General features: G+C 33.5%; 1 protein-coding gene across 1 annotated transcript in view; it reads right to left on the minus strand.

The window, feature by feature from the left end:
* Positions 1-6131: 6131 nt before the first annotated feature.
* The window catches only part of LOC137387886 (uncharacterized), a 34897-nt gene continuing 19730 nt past the window's right edge, over positions 6132-21298 (minus strand). The window contains exons 10-13 of the mRNA XM_068074400.1: positions 10680-10856; positions 8886-8964; positions 6745-6906; positions 6132-6459 (exon numbers count right to left, since the gene is read on the minus strand). Coding sequence (XP_067930501.1) covers positions 6281-6459; positions 6745-6906; positions 8886-8964; positions 10680-10856 — 597 coding nt within the window. The 3' untranslated portion in view covers positions 6132-6280. The remainder of the gene's footprint in view (positions 6460-6744; positions 6907-8885; positions 8965-10679; positions 10857-21298) is intronic.

Here is a 21298-nt window from a genome sequence, read left to right on the forward strand (position 1 = left end):
GCATGGTTTAGTAATAGTCTGCTTTTCTTCACATTCATGCATAGTTTAATGTACAGGTTTGATTCCTGTGAGGAGCAACCTTTTTTCAAAACACTATTAGCTGGCTTTGAACAAACACAGCCCTTATTATAATAAAGATTAAAATATTAGCTCAAGTTACTAATTTAAGTTACTAAAATTCATTGAGTAAAGAGACTTGATTAATGGCAACTACATCACCTACCACTGTCTATAAGCTATTTTAAATCTTAAGTGAATTTGTAGCATAAGAAGTAAGAAATGTTTTTTAACAATCTGTTTTAGCTATTCCTCAAACTTTTGATTATTTAAATTATGAATTGGCTGGACACACACAGAAATAGACAAACACTTTCATTTATAAGTTAAAATAGTAAATGTTGTATAGGTCAATTAAAAATAAATTTTCAATGCAAAAAATTTTTCATTACTTGTGTGCCGCCGGGCATTCAGTAGTGTATTTATATATTTTGGTTGAATGCCATGATAAGCAAAAAAGTCTTTACTGAATAAAAAGAAAGAAGATGACCTTGAACACTGCTCTGGCTAATTATAATATCGTAGAGAAAATGTTGAACCATGAGAAATTGAGCAGGGTACCAGTTGTGGAGACTGAAAGAGAAAGTGTTGATGATGTATTTGAAATGAAGACAATAAACTCATGTGATTTCTCATCATTCAGGTAAAACCTCAAGTTCTGAAAATAAAAATGAACTATAATGATAATTATTGATCATGAAAATAATGGTGATTTCTTATTTCTTAGTGGTCAAGTGAAAGGTCAGCTGAGAGGTCAAATGAAAGGTCAGGTAAGAGATTTTGTCAAAGGCTGTGTGGAAGGTCGTCTGAAAGGTCAAGCGAGTGGTCATGAGATAGGTGAAATGAGAGGTTGTGTGAGAGGTCATGTTTTTGTACAAAACCGGTGAGGAACGACATCAAAACTGAAAAAGAGATTCTTATAGAAAAAAGCTGTAACAAGCATTTCAACAAATAGCTGATCATAAGGAAGATTCATGTATTATTTTCAAAGTAGTTTTTAATTATTGTTTTCTGGTATAAAGAAACACTAAAACATGAACAATTAAATAAACCCAATAAGACATTAAATGCAGAATTGAGGTTCGTAAAGATTGTGATAACCCATATTATGACTTCATTTCTACTTGAAATGTTCTTATATATTATTCTGTTTGACTCACCTAGTTACTTAATAGGTTGATATTGTTGTTCATCACCCAAATATATTATTTGTTCATTTTTTCTATTAGGCTCTCGTACATGTCTACAGTGAGGTCTGATAATCTGAACCAACAGGTTCTTCTTGTCAGCCTCTAGATACATCGCTATTGACATCAGTGATGATTTTGAACCTAATGATGGTGGTGGTTTTTTATGAGAAGCATAAGTACATATATGCCAGGCATGGCTTACGTGGACATGCAACATTGTAACCTAAAGTAACTATAAACAGGAGTTATATGCTCATTACTTGCAGTAAAATTTACCGTGAGGAAACAACTCTTATCATAGAGCGATAAATTTAATAAAGTTTTCATGAATAGTTTGTAACATGCATATTAGCCTAAGAGTAATCACTGAGATAAAATTTTAAAATAAAGTTATCTACTGATCAGCTTTGCCTTGATTATGTTTAGAAATTATCAACAGCTTGTCTTCACTCTATAAATGCAGGTAGTATTTTAGTACCTAATCAGCACCAGCACCAGCGCCAGTGCCGGCACCGGCGCCAGCACCAGCACCTGATCTTAACGAGTTAAGTTTTCTATATCTATGTATGAAAATTTTGTTCAGTCGTTTGTCATACGCACTGTACTTCAATTTTTCTAGCTTCTGCAGTCTTGATCATAGCTTTATCTGTCAAGTTTTGTTTACAAAGATGCAAGTGAATTAACGGACATATTCTAGCCGCTGTCTTTGCTATGTTTCATCAGCAGGTGGGGCAATCTTATCAACTTGCATTTTCAGCTTTGTCACTATTATTCATTGCTTTGGCAAGGAAAGAAGGCAACTACAAATATGAGTGTGACTGCAATACTTATTATTGATACAAGCTAAACTAACTATAAACAAGGAAAAGGCTTAGCTTTAAAGAAAATTGGCAAAATGAGAAATTGAGAAAAACTCTGCTAAAGCTGGCAAATTTGAAAAAGTCATTAAAAAAAAAGCTATTAAGATCATGTTGGCCAATTTTATTTCTAAAGCGGACCGTCTGGTTGGCTACCAAGGTACCGTACTTTATAATAAAAGTAAGCGCTCTAGTAGCTGACTGCAGTAGATTTAGGAGTGTAAGCTAGTTGACAGCTCTGATGAGACAGAAAATGGATACTTAATCAGGAGCACCTGATTATTTCAAAAAAATGGTCATTCAGTCAACATTTGATAACCTTGCAGGGCAAGTCTGCAACGCCTTTAGCTGTTACAATAGAGGTGACATTTATAATTACATGTATAATGGTAGTAGAGAACTGCAAGCACCCTTGTGAAGCCAAGTCAAAACTACCTAACATCACAGCAAGAGAAAAAGTAAACACGCACTAGCTATAACTTGAAAATTGAGAAGTTTATAAGGAATGAATTATAAATACAAGAAACATGACAGTATCATAGGATTGAAAGATAAAAATGAAAAAGACAATATCAAAGAGCTGAGAATAGAGAAGAAACAAGATGGTCACACTACTAGTAGAGAGAAAACAAGATGGTTACACTACTAGTAGAGAGGAAACAAGATTGTTACACTACTAGTAGAGAGGAAATAAGATGGTTACACTACTAGTAAAGAGGAAATAAGATGGTTACACTACTAGTAAAGAGGAAACAAGATGGTTACACTACTAGTAGAGAGGAAATAAGATGGTTACACTACTAGTAGAGAGGAAATAAGATGGTTACACTACTAGTAGAGAGGAAATAAGATGGTTACACTACTAGTAGAGAGGAAATAAGATGGTTACACTACTAGTAGAGAGGAAATAAGATGGTCACACTGTTAGTAGATAGGAAATAAGATGGTTACACTACTAGTAGAGAGGAAATAAGATGGTTACACTACTAGTAAAGAGGAAACAAGATGGTCACACTACTAGTAGAGAGGAAACAAGATGGTTACACTACTAGTAGAGAGGAAATAAGATGGTTACACTACTAGTAGAGAGGAAACAAGATGGTTACACTACTAGTAGAGAGGAAATAAGATGGTTACACTACTAGTAGAGAGGAAATAAGATGGTTACACTACTAGTAGAGAGGAAATAAGATGGTTACACTACTAGTAGAGAGGAAATAAGATGGTTACACTACTAGTAGAGAGGAAATAAGATGGTTACACTACTAGTAGAGGGGAAATAAGATGGTTACACTACTAGTAGAGAGGAAATAAGATGGTTACACTACTAGTAGAGAGGAAATAAGATGGTTACACTACTAGTAGAGAGGAAATAAGATGGTTACACTACTAGTAGAGAGGAAATAAGATGGTTACACTACTAGTAGAGAGGAAATAAGATGGTTACACTACTAGTAAAGAGGAAACAAGATGGTCACACTACTAGTAGAGAGGAAACAAGATGATTACACTACTAGTAGAGAGGAAATAAGATGGTTACACTACTAGTAGAGAGGAAATAAGATGGTCACACTACTAGTAGAGAGGAAATAAGATGGTTACACTACTAGTAGAGAGGAAATAAGATGGTTACGCTACTAGTAGAGAGGAAATAAGATGGTCACACTGCTAGTAGAGAGGAAATAAGATGGTCACACTGCTAGTAGAGAGAAAACAAGATGGTTACACTACTAGTAGAGAGGAAATAAGATGGTTACACTACTAGTAGAGAGGAAACAAGATGGTTACACTACTAGTGGAGAGAAAATAAGATGGTCACACTACTAGTAGAGAGAAAATAAGATGGTCACACTACTAGTAGAGAGAAAACAAGATGGTTACACTACTAGTAGAGAGAAAACAAGATGGTTACACTACTAGTAGAGAGGAAATAAGATGGTCACACTGCTAGTAGATAGGAAACAAAGTTGCCATACTGCTGTAAAAAGCAAAACAGTGGAAAATGATATAGTAAAAAGTTGGCTCAGAGATGAGGAAATATGTGAACTGAGAGTTGAATGAATCGTACTAAACATTTGTTGAATCAGAAATATATCATTACAAGCATCTCCACCAATTACTACATGATGTCAACAGAACTCATTATGTGAGATAGTAATGAAAAAAAAGAAATTTTCCCTGTAATTCAAGTTTAAAACATATACAGATTTTACAAATAGCCTATAATAGTAGACAATAGAATATAGCCGACTCGATAGAAAGCAGATATTTACAAGTGACATATCAAGAGATGCCATTATATTATAACCAGATTCTGTTTTGTCTTGTAGTGGTAAAATTTTGAACACTTAAGTTATACATATATAGGTGATATTATCTTAACTACTTACCTATTTCATGGTATTATACAAAATAAACTACAATCAGGATTATTTTATTCTTATTCAAGTTGAGGAAGATAACTCTGTGCTCAGCCAAAATATAAAAAGACGTAATTAATATGACTTCAGTCTATGCCAGGCTATACAATGGATAGCAACTAGTACCAAAGGCTATATTTTACGTTTCATACAGATTAATTGACACATAAGATTGTGCCTAAGCACGTACATATCAAAGTGTCAATGTAGAAGGGTGTGATTGACAAGAGGTAGAGAGTCTGTGGCTCTTCTACATATTTAGGAGAGAAAACTGGAAGCCTCATATGATAGGTAGAAGCTTTGGTATAATCAGTATAGGCTCTAGCATTATTAGTAGGAACTCTAGTACTGTATTATAGGTAAGAGCTTTAGTATTATAGGTACGAGCTTTAGTATTATAGGTATGAACTTTAGTATTATAGGTATGAGCTTTAGTATTGTAGGTATGAGCTTTAGTATTATAGGTATGAGCTTTAGTATTATAGGTATGAGCTTTAGTATTATAGGTAAGAGCTTTAGTATTATAGGTACGAGCTTTAGTATTATAGGTAAGAGCTTTAGTATTATAGGTACGAGCTTTAGTATTGTAGGTATGAGCTTTAGTATTGTAGGTATGAGCTTTAGTATTATAGGTACAACTCTAGTATTATAGGTAAGAGCTTTAGTATTACAAGTAGGAACTCTAATATAATCAGTAGGAACTTTAATTTTTTAGGTAGGAGCTCTAGTATTACAGGTATGAGCTCTAGTATTATAGGTAGGAGCTCCAATCTTATAGGTAAAAGTTTTAGTATTATAGGTATAAGCCTTGGTATTATAGGAAGGAGCTCTAGTATTATAGGTAGAGGTTCTAGTATTCTAGATAGAAGCTCTGGTATTATAGGCAAAAGCTCTAGTATTATAGGTAGGAGCTCTGTAATTATAGAGACGAGCTATAAGATTATTCGGGCGAGGGGGGGGGTTAAACTGAATGAATTAACAACCTAACTACAACAGCTGGTACCTGGCATCACCCAAAAAATAGAGAGAGCTGATCAGCTGACCCTACTAAGGACCCAATATAGGTCAGCTAATCAATAGTCACTAAGCTTAGTTTCAATACTCGTGAAGTATATTATTAAGAGTTGTCTCCCTTTGTCATTACGCTGCCCAAGACCTCTAAATATATACATAATGGTAGATAACTCTATACATTACATAGAGCTACCTAGCTATAACTAAAATAATAATGAAAGATGCACTTGTTCCTAGATATTTTATCTAGAGATGATTGTTTACAAGAGTTTGTTGCTCTGCAAATCAAATCAAATCAAAACAGAGATGTGAAAGGCTAGAGCTAGAAGTCAAGAATAGGAAGCACATGCTGATCAAATCTGTCATATAAAGTTAATAGTTTTTATTTCGAGGTGATAAAGTTGTATATTTAGTGGCTTGCATTGTCCATAAAGAAGCTGATCTACAAAAATAATTATGATTTGAAAATAATAATATGTTAAAAAGGAAGCAACGCAAACAGACCTTAAATAATGCTGTTTAAAAGATAACAATATAATTTGTACAACAAAAATGAATATAAAATATATCCAAGCCATGCATGAATAGCCAGAAGAAACGTGAATAAAACAAATATTTATAACATATAGATTACATTAAAAAAAGCAAACTATATTACATGCAGGTTTAGATGGGAAACAATAAAAGTACAGAATAGAACATATAAGTGAGAGCAACATGAAGTTTACAATGAATGACAACATTATTTGTTTTTGTTTCTTCGCTTTCTATTTTTAAAACTAATAAGATGTTGTTTACAGTAGTCCTGAAGAACATCGGGATGTTTGCATGGGCAGGAAGTGACTAAGCATGGATTGGTTATTAGGGCTGCCTGGTTTGTTGGCAGTGTAGCGTATTGATACACACAAGGGGGAGATAACTCTACAAATAAGATGCAGCTATGAGATTACTGGTACATATATCTGAAAGCAAGAAAATTTTCTTTTGCTAGGTGGTAAAGTAGGGAAATGCGAGCTATTGCGTAACAAGTGTGCAGGTTGTGCATGGTGGTATTTATGTGATAGCGACATGCATACAAGGCGGGGCTTAATAGAGCATAAAAAGTTATGGTACAGAAAATGAGGCAAGCTTAGATAAAACTAAGAAGTGGCTTAGACTGAGAACCAAAATTGTGTCAAACTGATGGGTTACGAAGACTGAACAAACCGGTTAGAGGACTAGAAGAATCTGAGCTATTGCTAACAAAGCTGTTGATATGGTTCTGTCGATGTTTTGTGTTGCCTGCAGCAGAGCCTTCCTCCATGCTGCTGTTTTTTCTGATAGCGGCAGCGCAGCGTAACAGAGCATAGACAGGGTCAGGCTCCGATGCTGTAAACCATGATATAAATTACCTCTCTAATAGACAGAGTAACATATACATATATTCACTCCCAACAATTATCAAGTGTCCGCTAGCGTTAATAATAGGTTATCTCCTATACAAATTTTTGTATAACCAACAAGATTTTGTGCTTGGTGAATTGTTTTACTGAAACTCACTGAATATCACGCAAAGAAAAAATACAAAGTTTTGCTATCAGCCAATCACTGATAGGCCTTAGGACAGTCATTGCATTTAATAGTCTGAGGAAAGACACAAAGGGTTTAAATCAGGGCTTTCTGACTAGGGGTGCTCGCACTCCTTAAGGGTGCTCGCCTTTCTTAAAGGTGCTTGCACCCTTAAGGAGTGCAAGCTTTTGTTGTAGGAGAACAAGAATCAATCAAAGACTGGTTATCCAACTCTCTCAGAAAAACATTGAAAACTCTTGTTTAACAGCCAACAACTTGGCTATGTGAATTTGGATTTTCATCACATGTATAAATCAAAAATAAACATCTCCATCAATGCTGAAAATGATCTGCATATTTCACTTACCCACAAGGAACCACATTTTAATTAAATAATAGTAAAGAAGAGGCAAGAAAAAATCAAAGATCATAAAGTGAATTGTTTTATATAGTCTGCTGAGTGAAAACATTAGACTCCTAGAATGACCTTCCAATAACATATTATTATCATATATTGCGGTTATGTCTGTTTTTCATTGTTTTGAGAATTTTTGTTTCATTCAAAGCAAAGAGGTCAGTCATCAGTCGACAGTCGTCAGTCGTCAGTTGACAGTCATCAGTCGTCAGTCGTCAGTCGTCAGTCGTCAGTCGTCAGTCGTCAGTCGTCAGTCGTCAGTCGTCAGTCGTCAGTCGTCAGTCGTCAGTCGTCAGTCGTCAGTCGTCAGTCGTCAGTCGTAGGGGGAGCAGCAATGAAAACGAACAGGGAACCATTAGTTTAAATCGTCTAATTAAATCGGGCAGAGTGTATCTGAATATTGTTTTGTCACCTGATGTTTACGCAAAATAAAGCAAACAAAGTTCAAATTTTAAACTTTGTAGAACAATTATCAAGGATGGTACAGAAAATAATATGAGATATTTCAAACTATACAGTCAAACCATGACTTACAATCATCTCAATATCTGAATAATCTTTTACATGATGTAGCATAAGCACACATTAAATCTAACTAATTTACGAAAACCAAATTTTATTAAAAAATTGCAGTTTTGTAGATTAGTAAATAGGTTGGCAGTTTTTGTTCATATATTTTAGCTCTAGAGCATTCAAATAATACTAAATAGCGATTCATACACCTTGTTTAGTTTGACAGTTATGGATGCTAAGAAGACTGATACTTGTAGTAGTAGTGTGAAAAGGAATATGGCTTTCCTCAGAATTGAAAGAAGTAATAAAAAAATGAGGAAATATCTTTGGAACAATTTTTCGAAAATCATCTGAAGCGGTCTGGTAGTTGTCGCGAGGAAGAAAGAAAAAATGACGCAAAAAATAAGCATAGAGATGTGATAATTAAGTTTAAAATATTAATAAAATACACACAAATATCCTTTGTTAATTTATAGTTCACACAAACTAATTTAGTCTAGCTTCCTATCTTTACCATGAACTTTACCTACGCATCACCTGTTTCCTGTAAAAGCAAGGCTACATTTCAATTCCTCTGACAATACAACCCTCTTTTTATTTATTATTACATTATCTATTTGTTTTCATAAACATAATTTAACATTCTAGATAGAGTTACATAAGGTATTTGTTTCAAGGCTTCATGTAAACATTAGAAACATTTATCGTCAAGTTTCTGAACTTTTGAACAGATTAAAGAAAACACAATGTATTGTTACAAAAATATCTAACTCAACATACAACGCTTTCAACATACAAAGCAAACATCCAAAGAGATTAAGTTCATATGTCAAGGCGTAGCAGCACTATAAGACAGGCAAGTAGGACTTACAGTTGCGCCGCTCTGCTGTATCTGTACACAGTGCGTCATGCTGTTGACTTTCACTGCTTGTATTTTGTGTAGAGTAATCCTAAAACATGATGTAACATTTGCAATGGGTTGTGACGCCCTGTGAACATCATACCTATGATTCAGTGCATTATTACATGAAAGGCATAATATAGCCTTCAATGACTTTGTGTAATATAACATTAGTAGGTATAATATACTATGGCATATGCAATACGGGTTGATATAGGGAAATGTAATGATGTCATGCAACGTGATTTATTGCGCTGCAACACAATACCGTAAAACATATTAAAGCTAACAAAATATTATTTTCTGTGAGGTGATAATTAGCATAACATGATAATACTATGCAATAAAGTAACATAACATCGTGTAATATAACAAGTGCATTCATATGACAAATGTATATATTTTTTAATTCCGCTGTTTTTTATCAGTTTGTTTTATGGTATAACAACCACAGTATATACACTTGCTTGAGTTGTTATATCATGCAACAGTCTATAGTATGATCTATGTTTCATATCATATAGTACATGATATAGTATTATACGATAGATGATACAAATATGTATACGTTATAACATAGATTGAATTAGTATAACATTGCTGAATATATTATAATACAATATAGTACAATATTTATAGCATATTGTAGCTCTACTATAATAGTATTTAGTGCGGCCGTATATGTTTAGCAGTTTAATGACATAACCAGTAAATGCCTTGCATAGAGATCATTAGCAACTTGGAGTTGTCTGTTCATAAAGGAGTTGTGCACAACAGAAGATCATGCTAATAATTTGACTCATCTGAGTCTCATGAGTTTTGTACTTTGCATTTGAATGTTTATTATCTCTCAGATCAAGGTCGAGGACTCATAGTTTTTAAATGACAAATTGCAGCTTTTCGAAACTTTTGATCATTTGGCAAATAATTTTAGCGAATCTTTCTGTATGGAGCTTCAACAGTATCAAATGTATGTTCTGTTTCTGCATTTGTGTTACAGGTTTTAAAATTCGACATGACAAACATTATTGATTGTTCCGTGACAACAGCATACTACATCTATAATTGTATGTTTCAGTTTATCAACTTTCTGTCACTCTAATCTACAAGTAACCATCCCAACCCCTCAACAATACTATTAGATTACCAACTTTTAAAACACTTATGTTCAACTCACTCAATAATTCCTGATTTCTGTCTTTTCATTTTTGTTTTGACACGTAATAAAAAACATCAGTTTGTTGATGATTTCTAATGCAAATAAAGATTTATATATCAAAAGTACCAGGCTAATTGAAGATATTCACATTTACTTGCATTTGTAGATGAAACTTATTTTAGGAAGACCACATGAGCAAAATGGACAGTTTGCGTGTGGCTAATTTTTTTGTCAAAAGATGGAAATCAGTGGAGTTTGTGGTGATGTACCAGCAGAAAATATGGTTTTATTAATCAAAAGACCTAATCATTCATTTATAGATTGTAGATTTTAGATAGTCTGTGTTCTTACTTGTTACATTGCTATTAGCTTGAACGGCTTTGATCTTACGATAAAAAAAAATTTCTAACCGAGGCTGATATTGTAGCCAGGGTTATTCTGAGTCAAACGAGATCACAAACCGTTGACTGTCTCACTTTTATGCTTAGTTTATGAATTCACTACATTCTTAAAACAACTTCATAATAATAAAATTGCTTAGCCTTGGTTCTAAAGCGGTGTAAGTCTCCAGGATGGGTTAGAAATAGTAAGCTGCTTGTACTCACCGACGAAGCAGGTAAACTGCTATCTCCTGATTTGACTTTTGATGCTTTGAAAGCAAATCTTTTCCACATAGCCTTAATAGACCTGCCTCCCGCATTAGGTCTGTCCCGAGATTTAGTTTCAGATTCTTCTGAGATTTCAGCTCCTTTATCATCACTCGTGTAAGACAAAGCGCTCATCTACAACATATTTGTATAGCATACATTTATATAATGCACCTCTATGTGTATACGCATGATGCAATAGTGTAATACCCGCCCATGCTAAATATTTATTATATAGAGCAATATCAATATGTCTGCATATTAAGCGATGTAATAAAAGTGTTGCTGGATATAAAAGTAATATAGTCTACAGATTGCATTATAATATACTGTGATGATTTTAGTGATGAGGTAATTTGATTCATGTGGCCTGACAGCATTGTGTTCTCAGCCGTCAGGTACCCTAGCAAGAAGCAACCAAGGATTGCATAAGATAAATGTCATGGTACTTTTTATCATGCAGAAGTTGAGAAAGTGGGAAGAACTAAAAAAATTTTGATACCAGCATCAGTCACTGGTGCTGCCGTATGTTGACTTTGCTATTTTTATCTTTATATTGTGATGTCAGCGCAAAATTGGTTTAAGATATCTTTGTTTATCTTCCAAACTGAGCAGTTAACAGTTATCAGCTAGCAGTCAATAGTAAGCAATTAACAGCTAAGAGTTAAGAGCTAAGTGTTAGCTGTTAACAATTAGCAGTTCACAGTTAATAGTTTGCATTTAACAGTTAACAGCTAACAATTAGAAGTTGACAGTCAACAGTTAAAAGTTAAAAAGTTTACTGCTGACAGCAGTTAAAAGTTACTAGTTAGCAATTAAAATCTAGAAATTAACAGTTAAAAATTAACAGTTATGTGTTAACTGTTACCAGTTAGCGGTTAACTGTTAATAATTAGAAGTTAACAGTTAACAATTACTGGTTAGTTGTTAGCATGCAATATAACCTTGGCACATGTGAAAAATAATTGGCCTAATTGTACAAGAGAAATATAATAATACCATTGAATAATTATGTTAGATATTTGATTAATCAACAATAAGTTAATAATTTAAATAGTTTTAATAAAGTTTTAAACAAACGTAGAAATGTTAATTCAGGAACAAAAAATTAATAATAAATTCCTTTCATATCAACTAGTTACACCGCTGCCTAAGAAGATGGCAGGCATTTGTGTAGAAGCACAACTCTCGTGATCACAGGATGCCAAGCAGCTAATTGTTTATGCCCTACCCAAGGGATCATGAGAGAGACATAAGGTTGGGGTAGCGGTATAAATAGGGCGTAGACATAATTGTCCTGAGCCAAATCATACTAATTTATTTATCATACGAATCAGTCCACCAAACCCATCCAAATGGTTGTTAGCGACACCTGCCGTGCCAGTGTGCCGAATGAAGTCAAACGATGACTCCTTCTTATACAACTTTGCTACTCATAGAACTGTTCTCTTTTGTAAAATACGTTGGTTAGCCAACAAAATAATATAACAATTAGATTTTGCTAATTCATAAGTGTCATATATATATATATATATATATACGGTGTATACATGTATATATACAATAATATATATATAGGCCCTACAGTATATATACTGTATATATACATATATACAGTATATATATTGTATATATGTACCATATATATATACTGTATAGATGTATATATACAGTATATATATTGTATATATGTACCATATATATATACTGTTTAGATGTATATATACAGTATATATATACTATATGTACATGTATATACCGTATATACCATATATATATATATATATATATATATATATATATATATATATATATGTATATATGTATATATATATATATATCATGTATACATCATATATACCGTATACATACCACATATATGTTATGTTTTCTATCATTTCCGAACATAGCATATTATTTTAACACTAGTTATGTAATGGCGGACCAAAACATAACACATAAAATAACAGCAGTTGAGATGTTGCACATGTGTAGAAAGTGCTCAGCATAGACATGTGTTTAAACATAGACCTACATAGTTCAAAGAGTTTGCATACTACTAAAGTCTGAGATTTAGCGTAAATAAGACGGTGTCTCCTTTTCTAGAAGACCTTAGCATGCTAGTTATTGAAGCTATTTGTACTACAGATAGTGGATAATAACTTGGTATGTTTTCCGCTGGTTGATTTAATATTCAGCGTCTGTAATTGTACAATTTGCACTTGGATGAATCTGTATTAGCCAATTACACAAAATATGATCATAATGCAATAACTACGATAGACATACTGCATTCCTACATACTTGCAGCATGAATGTAGTGTGTACAGCAGCTTCTTCAAATAACAAAATGAATACTGTGAGTATAAATATAGATTCAGCCACCACAACAAGAAATTGACCACTGGCAACTAGCATCTAGCAACTATCAACTGGCAACTAGCATCTAGCAACTGGCAACTAGCATCTAGCAACTGACAACTAGCATCTAGCAACTGGCAATTATCAACTGGCAACTAGCATCTAGCAACTGGCAACTAGCAGCTGGCAACTAGCATCTAGCATCTAGCAACTGACAACTGGCAATGTATAACTAAGAATTTCAAGCTGACAGTATTTATAGTAGCTTTAACAGTCAAATAACATAACAATTATTGTGAGTTTAAATAAAGATTGGCGCATGATAACCAGCAACTACCAACTGGCATATAGCAAACTAGCTATATACAACTAGCAATCTACAAATGACAATTATTTGCCTTTCGTATTTTCAGTTGCTTGAAAATATAGATTCAGCCACCACAACAATTTTATATCTGATTATAAAAAATGTTGCCAACAATTTGATTTGTTGAGCAACAAAAAATTAATTGGAATTTTTTGGTAATCTACCAACCAAAAAGACTTGAACCTTTTCATGGATAAACTTATTTCAAAAAGCGACCATGTAAAATAAAAAGATTTGAGTTTAGGGAAAGGTCAAGGAGGTGGACTGCAATAATTTTTAAATTTGGTTGTACTCATCAGGCATGAATTTTGCCACATGTGGAGGCACGAAAAAAAGCCAATGAAACCTCAAAATCATAGTAAGCATTTTATGCAAAATTTTCGGCAACACTGATTAGTAGCTAATCATCATGTTTCTATCAATCAGCATTATCTGGATAACAAAGGTCTTTTTATTTATGCTGATAAAAAGTAGAATCAATTACAAGTTTTATTAAAATAATAGTAACTTGAATATAATTTTTATTTGGATCTCGTAATAAAATAACTACACTTTCCGCATGTTGGCTCAGCTTGAAAGCTGTAAATCGCAAAGATTGAGGTTATATATTCTTAACGCATGAGGTTTAATTAACATTTGACATGCAGCTTAGAAGACTGGAGCTCAAAAGGGTATTACCCTGTTTCCCCGCATATAAGCAGATTCTAAACCGCAAATTATTTTTTAAACTTAGGGTTTCGGTTTATACGCGTGTAACTCTGATTGAAAGCAAATGAAATGACATTATGCTATTTTAATTTTAGCAACAAAAATTTTAACAATTTAATTTTATCAACTATAATTCAAATCTTTGTTACTTTAACTTTAATAATAAAATTAAAACAACAATAGTGGTTCCACTATAATTAACTCTGTCACTATCAAATAAATTTGTATGAAGACAAATACTCGGTAAACCAAATATTTGACATTAGGGCATATAAGTTTTCAAAACATTTCACCAAATTAATTAGCGTAAACTTATACATTATATGATGCCATAAAAAGGCCACAAAGGTATTGCAGAATCAGTTCAGACACTTGTTTGTCCTCATCATACCATCGTGGTTGACAAGTTGAGCATGTTCCGAGTCAGACGAGTTACCACTATTACTATAGCTTACGGCATTATTATTACTGTTAAAATAAATACTCAGTGTCACTACTATTATTGCCCAATAGATAATTATCAGGAGTCTATAGATCTACAATTCGTGAAACCTACGTAGCTGTAACGCGTCTGATCATCATGAAGAACAAATAGCTATAAATATATGCTCTTGAAAAAGCAAATCTGAGATCAATATGAGGTGCAAACTTGTTTTTCACTGGCTCAACGCAAACCGATGATTGTTTCCTTTCGATTAAGCGGAGACACAATAGGCTAATCATACACTTACTCACCTATCAGAAACATTTTGTATTAAGCTTGCAAAAGCCGCTCTATTTCCGCAGCCTTCCACTCTGATAGATATGTGCGGCATTTTACGATTTATAGGGACAGCTTATATTCAAATTTTTATAGTTAACCTGATGTCCCTGCATGCTGTTTTTCTAGGCTCGGCTTATGCGCGAGGATATACAGTATAAATAAAATATAGTAATTGCATCAGTAACGCGTTATCAGTAACAACCAGTAATTTGATGATAAGAAGGTTATATAGCAAGCTGTGTTTTAAACTTTGGAACTAAACAATGTTTAAAATATAGTCTTCAGATGAACAGTCGAAAAAACACGATTGCACAATCCAGTACATAAATAATTTACATGCCAAAATGTTGCTATAGGAACAATCCTTGAGTTTAGTGAGCAAGTCATGGTTAGCCTTATCGAGGTTTGTAGATAAAAATAAATTATTCCATAAATTAAAGCACACAGTTCTGTTTTGCAAGAATGAGGGTAATCCTATTGATTGGGATATAATTCTAACAATAATCCTTACCCCAGCATGCCATTAGTCACAAGACAGCCTCTAAGCTCTGGTTGATCTCTCGTGTAATCTAGTTGCTCGCGCTCAATGCTCGCAGCGGTCTGAGCACACAACCCCTAGCTCACAGCTCAACCTTTACCCGATTAACTAACTATCTAGGTACTAAGTATTCTAATAATACCACAGACTCCACGTTAGACCTGCTGACTAGCTAATGCTAGTTATTGACTTCGGCAGCACAAATAGCCTTCCGCTATGGCTAGATCAGCGCTTTTTGTCTCACAACACAGCACGGTTGCCCGAGGATGAGTGGCTACCAAATATATTCTCCGCAGAGTAAATACACGAGCATATAATAGATAAGGATACTTGGTTCATTGAACCTGTGTGTTCTTTTATAGCATGCAGGTATCTACGTAAATCGCTTGCTTTTTTTATAGAAGCTGCATAATAATATACTCGCTGTTACCTTTATATTACTCTATAAATAGAACAGATCTATGGGCTAGACTGTGTCAAATAGGAACATCGGCACCGCAACTCATCATATCCGCCAACAATTAACCTTCTCTAGCAGCCATTTATTACAAGAGAAACTTTTTTGCCAAATAATGAATGATCCGGCTGCTTTATCCCTTACTAGCTTGCTGCCACTTGTTGCCACCCTTCAATATTTTTCTTTGATGGCAATGTTTGATGGCGTAGCATGTTTGAGTGCAAGAACCACATAATCTTTATAAGCGCTATGAAGCACTCATTCAATGTCTAATTGTATCTATTTGCACAGAGCTAGGATAAATTTTTTGTGTCAAGCCATCAGCAATTTTAATCTAAAAGTTTTCGCTCCGCTTAGATGCAAATAGAAGTATTTTGGCAACCAACACAAAATGTTTTTTATGTTATACACTTTTACAGATGTGTTTGTGGCCAGACAGCTTCATATCAATTTGGAGCGTTGTAATCTTTGGAATAATTGCTTAGCTAGGCAGCCAATTGCTCAGAGTTGATGCAATGTTCAACATATCAGCTATCTTCCAAGTACTTTTACCTGTAATTACTAAACTGTAGCGAAGAAATTAACTTTTGTTGCTGATCTAATTAGCAGTAATTTGTTACGAAGCTAACTTTTTTAGCTGTACTGTTAAAGAAGACAAGCCTAATTTATATGTTTATATATACGTTTCTGCTGCTGGTACAGCGCTTTTACGTAAACTCAGCTAATCTCATGACAACTATGTTTTAATTGTTTCTAATAAAGCGTGTATAAATGTTACATGAACAAGAAGCGTATAGTTTGTCAGAAAATATAAACATACACTGCTGTGCAGTTTATGCATAGTTGAAGTGCTTATATAGGTCATTATGCAAATAAAAAACAAGGGAGACAAATAACAATTCAGTGCTAGATTGAACCAGGCTATAAAAGGCAAAATAACCAAAAGATAGTAAAAACCATTTATCATACATTTTTCAAGACTTGTTGTCATGCTGTTTTGCTGCCTTGTTGTCATGCTGCTTTGCTGCCTTGTTGCTGCACAGCTTCGCTAGAATTCATTAAGATGATCCTAGAGTCACTGTGTTTCTTATTGATGGTAAGCTCTAACTTATAACAGATAATTAGACTAGAGTTTGTTTCTGCACATTTATGGGTAATCGACTGAGAGGTCAATTTTTCATAACTACAGCCAACACTTTAGTCTTGAGTTACTGTGGAAGTGTTGTGATTATTTTAGATCAAAATCGCTTGCATTTGCTGATTTTCAAAAGTAAGTTTGTGCTGAATGAGTGATTATACAATCAACACACTATAATATGATTCGAAAGATAGCCTATGTAACAAAACCACACGCTGGATTTCGCTCATTCGTCTAAATACTTTAGACTATGAGGAACGTCTATAACAACTTCCGTTATGATAAAAATTACAAAGTGCTTCTCCTGTTGTAACTTAGATAATTAACAATTTACTGAACACAAAAGCATCAAATGAGATGAATGGGCAATCCTGATACACATACGCTGTGTTTCCATGCTTTAAATGGGTTCGGAGTTGCTTCCTCATCAAATCATAGAAACTGTAAAATCTGAACACATTCGCTTTGCTAGGTTTGTGCAAAACATTCATTGTGAGAGTGCTATAGAGCAACTCTAAATCGTTAAAACGGCAGGGAACAAATTCATCGGCAGTGGACAACTCCGAAACCATTTGAAGCATGGGAACCCAGTGATAGTCGGGTTGCCCCAACAAGTGATGTTATTTTTTTCACTCACTAGCTGCTTTGGCTGCTAGCATATAGAGCTGTATTAAGCACTATTGGGGCATAAGAGATAGAGAAGCAGCCCAAGTGTTCAGCATAAGAGATGGAGAAGCAGCCCAAGTGTTCAGCATAAGAGATGGAGAAGCAGCCCAAGTGTTCAGCATAAGAGATGGAGAAGCAGCCCAAGTGTTCAGCATAAGAGATGGAGAAGCAGCCCAAGTGTTCAGCATCCTTTGCAACTAAACCACATTAACTTCGTATTTTTAAAAAGTCGGAGGTCTATGCCACTTACTTACTTTTCTAATTTGCTATCTACAGGCGATTGGTACTGAACAGACAGTCCCACAAATCCAGGCTAATATAAAGTAACATAAGCATATCTTATATAATAAATTTATCTTGGATTGTGCAGGTTTAAATACTTTGTTTAAATATCATAATAATACTATATTAAGCCACATTTTAAACTATTACAAATTTATTTTTAAACATTTTTGTGAAATACATTTCAAGTTTTTTGTTCTAAAATAAGAAATTATAGAACACAATTATATGTAAATCTATTATGATAATAGTTTTTTGGAGGCTGCCAGAGTAGTTTGTGTCAGAGATTACATAAGAATGACCTCTTCAGCGCTCAATACAACTACAGTACATGTTGCTGACCTTAGAAGTCCTTGACCCATAAGAAACTGATTTAGAGAAAATGAGAGGCTATCACTATATGAATACTGCACAGGGCAAATTCTTTTATGACTGGAGGAGTAATCACATGGCAGCGGAACCGAAGCTTTCAAGGTCGGAAGCTTTAGCTGGAATAAATAGCTGATACAAGTTAAGCGTAAGAACTTACAATCGAACGACTCACTTTGGCCAGTCACAACTGCAGCTCACATCTGATTGGACGATTTTTTATTAACTTCTGCATTGTTTATTTCATTTTTTCAGATGATTGGTTCAACCGAGACTCAAAGTACACAAAAATTGGAATCGCTTGGCCATAAAACAAGGAATAGTTGGCTTAAATCTGACCAGTGACGCTGTCCATTGTAAACTTTGGCAGCGTTGGTTGAGATATGCACCCTTTGAAAGTTTCGATTTAGTTGCTGTGTAGCCAGTTATGCAAAGGGATGTGAGCAAAGAAGAAGAATTTCCACTGTCTAGATTAAACAGGATGTTTGTGAATATCGAATAAAAACGGAGAAAATAAAATTAATTATGTATTATTCTCCTACTAAGACAAGTAGAGCTGGCAATGGAAATCAGCGCTGTGAACGGAATGTATAATTAAGTTGAATGAAACCATGTAATGATCTTAAAGTCAATTCTAACAAGGTGAGAATTTCTACAGTGACTCTTAGCTAGCACACGAAAGAGGTAATTAGAATGAAGAGCCATTTTACAATATTACATTAAATTGCTAAAACTTCAGAGACGAATAGCACGATGGAGTCATTAACTAGTTCTATAGAGTAGTGTTGAAATATCGCAGACGTTATAATTAAATCGTGCAATCAACTGACTAGACATGAAATTATAGTGCAAGGATTATTTTTAAATCCTAACCAAATTAACCAAGTTAGTAGCATAGATCTGTATATTATATATATTGTAGTCGTACAAGTTAGCAGCGTAGATCTGTATATTATATATATTGTAGTCGTACAAGTTAGTAGCATAGATCTGTATATTATATATATTGTAGTCTTACAAGTTAGTAGCATAGATCTGTATATTATATATATTGTAGTCGTACAAGTTAGCAGCGTAGATCTGTATATTATATATATTGTAGTCGTACAAGTTAGTAGCGTAGATCTGTATATTATATATATTGTAGTCTTACAAGTTAGTAGCATAGATCTGTATATTATATATATTGTAGTCGTACAAGTTAGTAGCATAGAACTGTATATTATATATATTGTAGTCGTACAAGTTAGTAGCATAGATCTGTATATTATATATATTGTAGTCTTACAAGTTAGTAGCGTAGATCTGTATATTATATATATTGTAGTCTTACAAGTTAGTAGCGTAGATCTGTATATTATATATATTGTAGTCTTACAAGTTAGTAGCATAGATCTGTATATTATATATATTGTAGTCTTACAAGTTAGTAGCATAGATCTGTATATTATATATATTGTAGTCTTACAAGTTAGTAGCGTAGATCTGTATATTATATATATTGTAGTCTTACAAGTTAGTAGCGTAGATCTGTATATTATATATATTGTAGTCTTACAAGTTAGTAGCGTAGATCTGTATATTATATATATTGTAGTCTTACAAGTTAGTAGCATAGATCTGTATATTATATATATTGTAGTCGTACAAGTTAGCAGCGTAGATCTGTATATTATATATATTGTAGTCGTACAAGTTAGTAGCGTAGATCTGTATATTATATATATTGTAGTCTTACAAGTTAGTAGCATAGATCTGTATATTATATATATTGTAGTCGTACAAGTTAGTAGCATAGAACTGTATATTATATATATTGTAGTCGTACAAGTTAGTAGCATAGATCTGTATATTATATATATTGTAGTCTTACAAGTTAGTAGCGTAGATCTGTATATTATATATATTGTAGTCTTACAAGTTAGTAGCGTAGATTTGTATATTATATATATTGTAGTCTTACAAGTTAGTAGCGTAGATCTGTATATTATATATATTGTAGTCTTACAAGTTAGTAGCGTAGATCTGTATATTATATATATTGTAGTCTTACAAGTTAGTAGCGTAGATCTGTATATTATATATATTGTAGTCTTACAAGTTAGTAGCATAGATCTGTATATTATATATATTGTAGTCGTACAAGTTAGTAGCATAGATCTGTATATTATATATATTGTAGTCTTACAAGTTAGTAGCATAGATCTGTATATTATATATATTGTAGTCTTACAAGTTAGTAGCGTAGATCTGTATATTATATATATTGTAGTCTTACAAGTTAGTAACGTAGATCTGTATATTATATATATTGTAGTCTTACAAGTTAGTAGCGTAGATCTGTATATTATATATATTGTAGTCTTACAAGTTAGTAGCGTAGATCTGTATATTATATATATTGTAGTCTTACAAGTTAGTAGCATAGATCTGTATATTATATATATTGTAGTCTTACAAGTTAGTAGCGTAGATCTGTATATTATATATATTGTAGTCTTACAAGTTAGCTGAAAGTTACTTCTCATGGTATTAGCATGTTTACCATAACATTTGAGCAAACACGTCACATTTACGTAAAAAGAAATAATATACCCAATTCATGTGCTACCAAGTGGGTCACATGATCAATCCTCATGTCTGTCATATTTTGAGATACTCAACAACTCGGCTTGAGAAAATGTGCAAAAAAAGTTGTTTTGGCCTCAAAAACTTTTAGGCCGTAAGTTAACTTCAAATAAAGTTCACCAAAGAAATCCTTTACGCTGTAGAGCTAGCTTTATCAGCACTTGAAATAATTTAAAAAAAGGAAGCAAATAGTGTTATTCTTCTTCGTCTTTCGGCCCATTTGAATTTCATTTGACTTTTCCCATTTAAGGGTCACCACCGCAAACGGTACATCCTGGTACAAAATATATTATGACTATT

This window comes from Watersipora subatra, chromosome 1 (genome assembly GCF_963576615.1).
Source record: "Watersipora subatra chromosome 1, tzWatSuba1.1, whole genome shotgun sequence".
NCBI lineage: Eukaryota > Metazoa > Bryozoa > Gymnolaemata > Cheilostomatida > Watersiporidae > Watersipora > Watersipora subatra.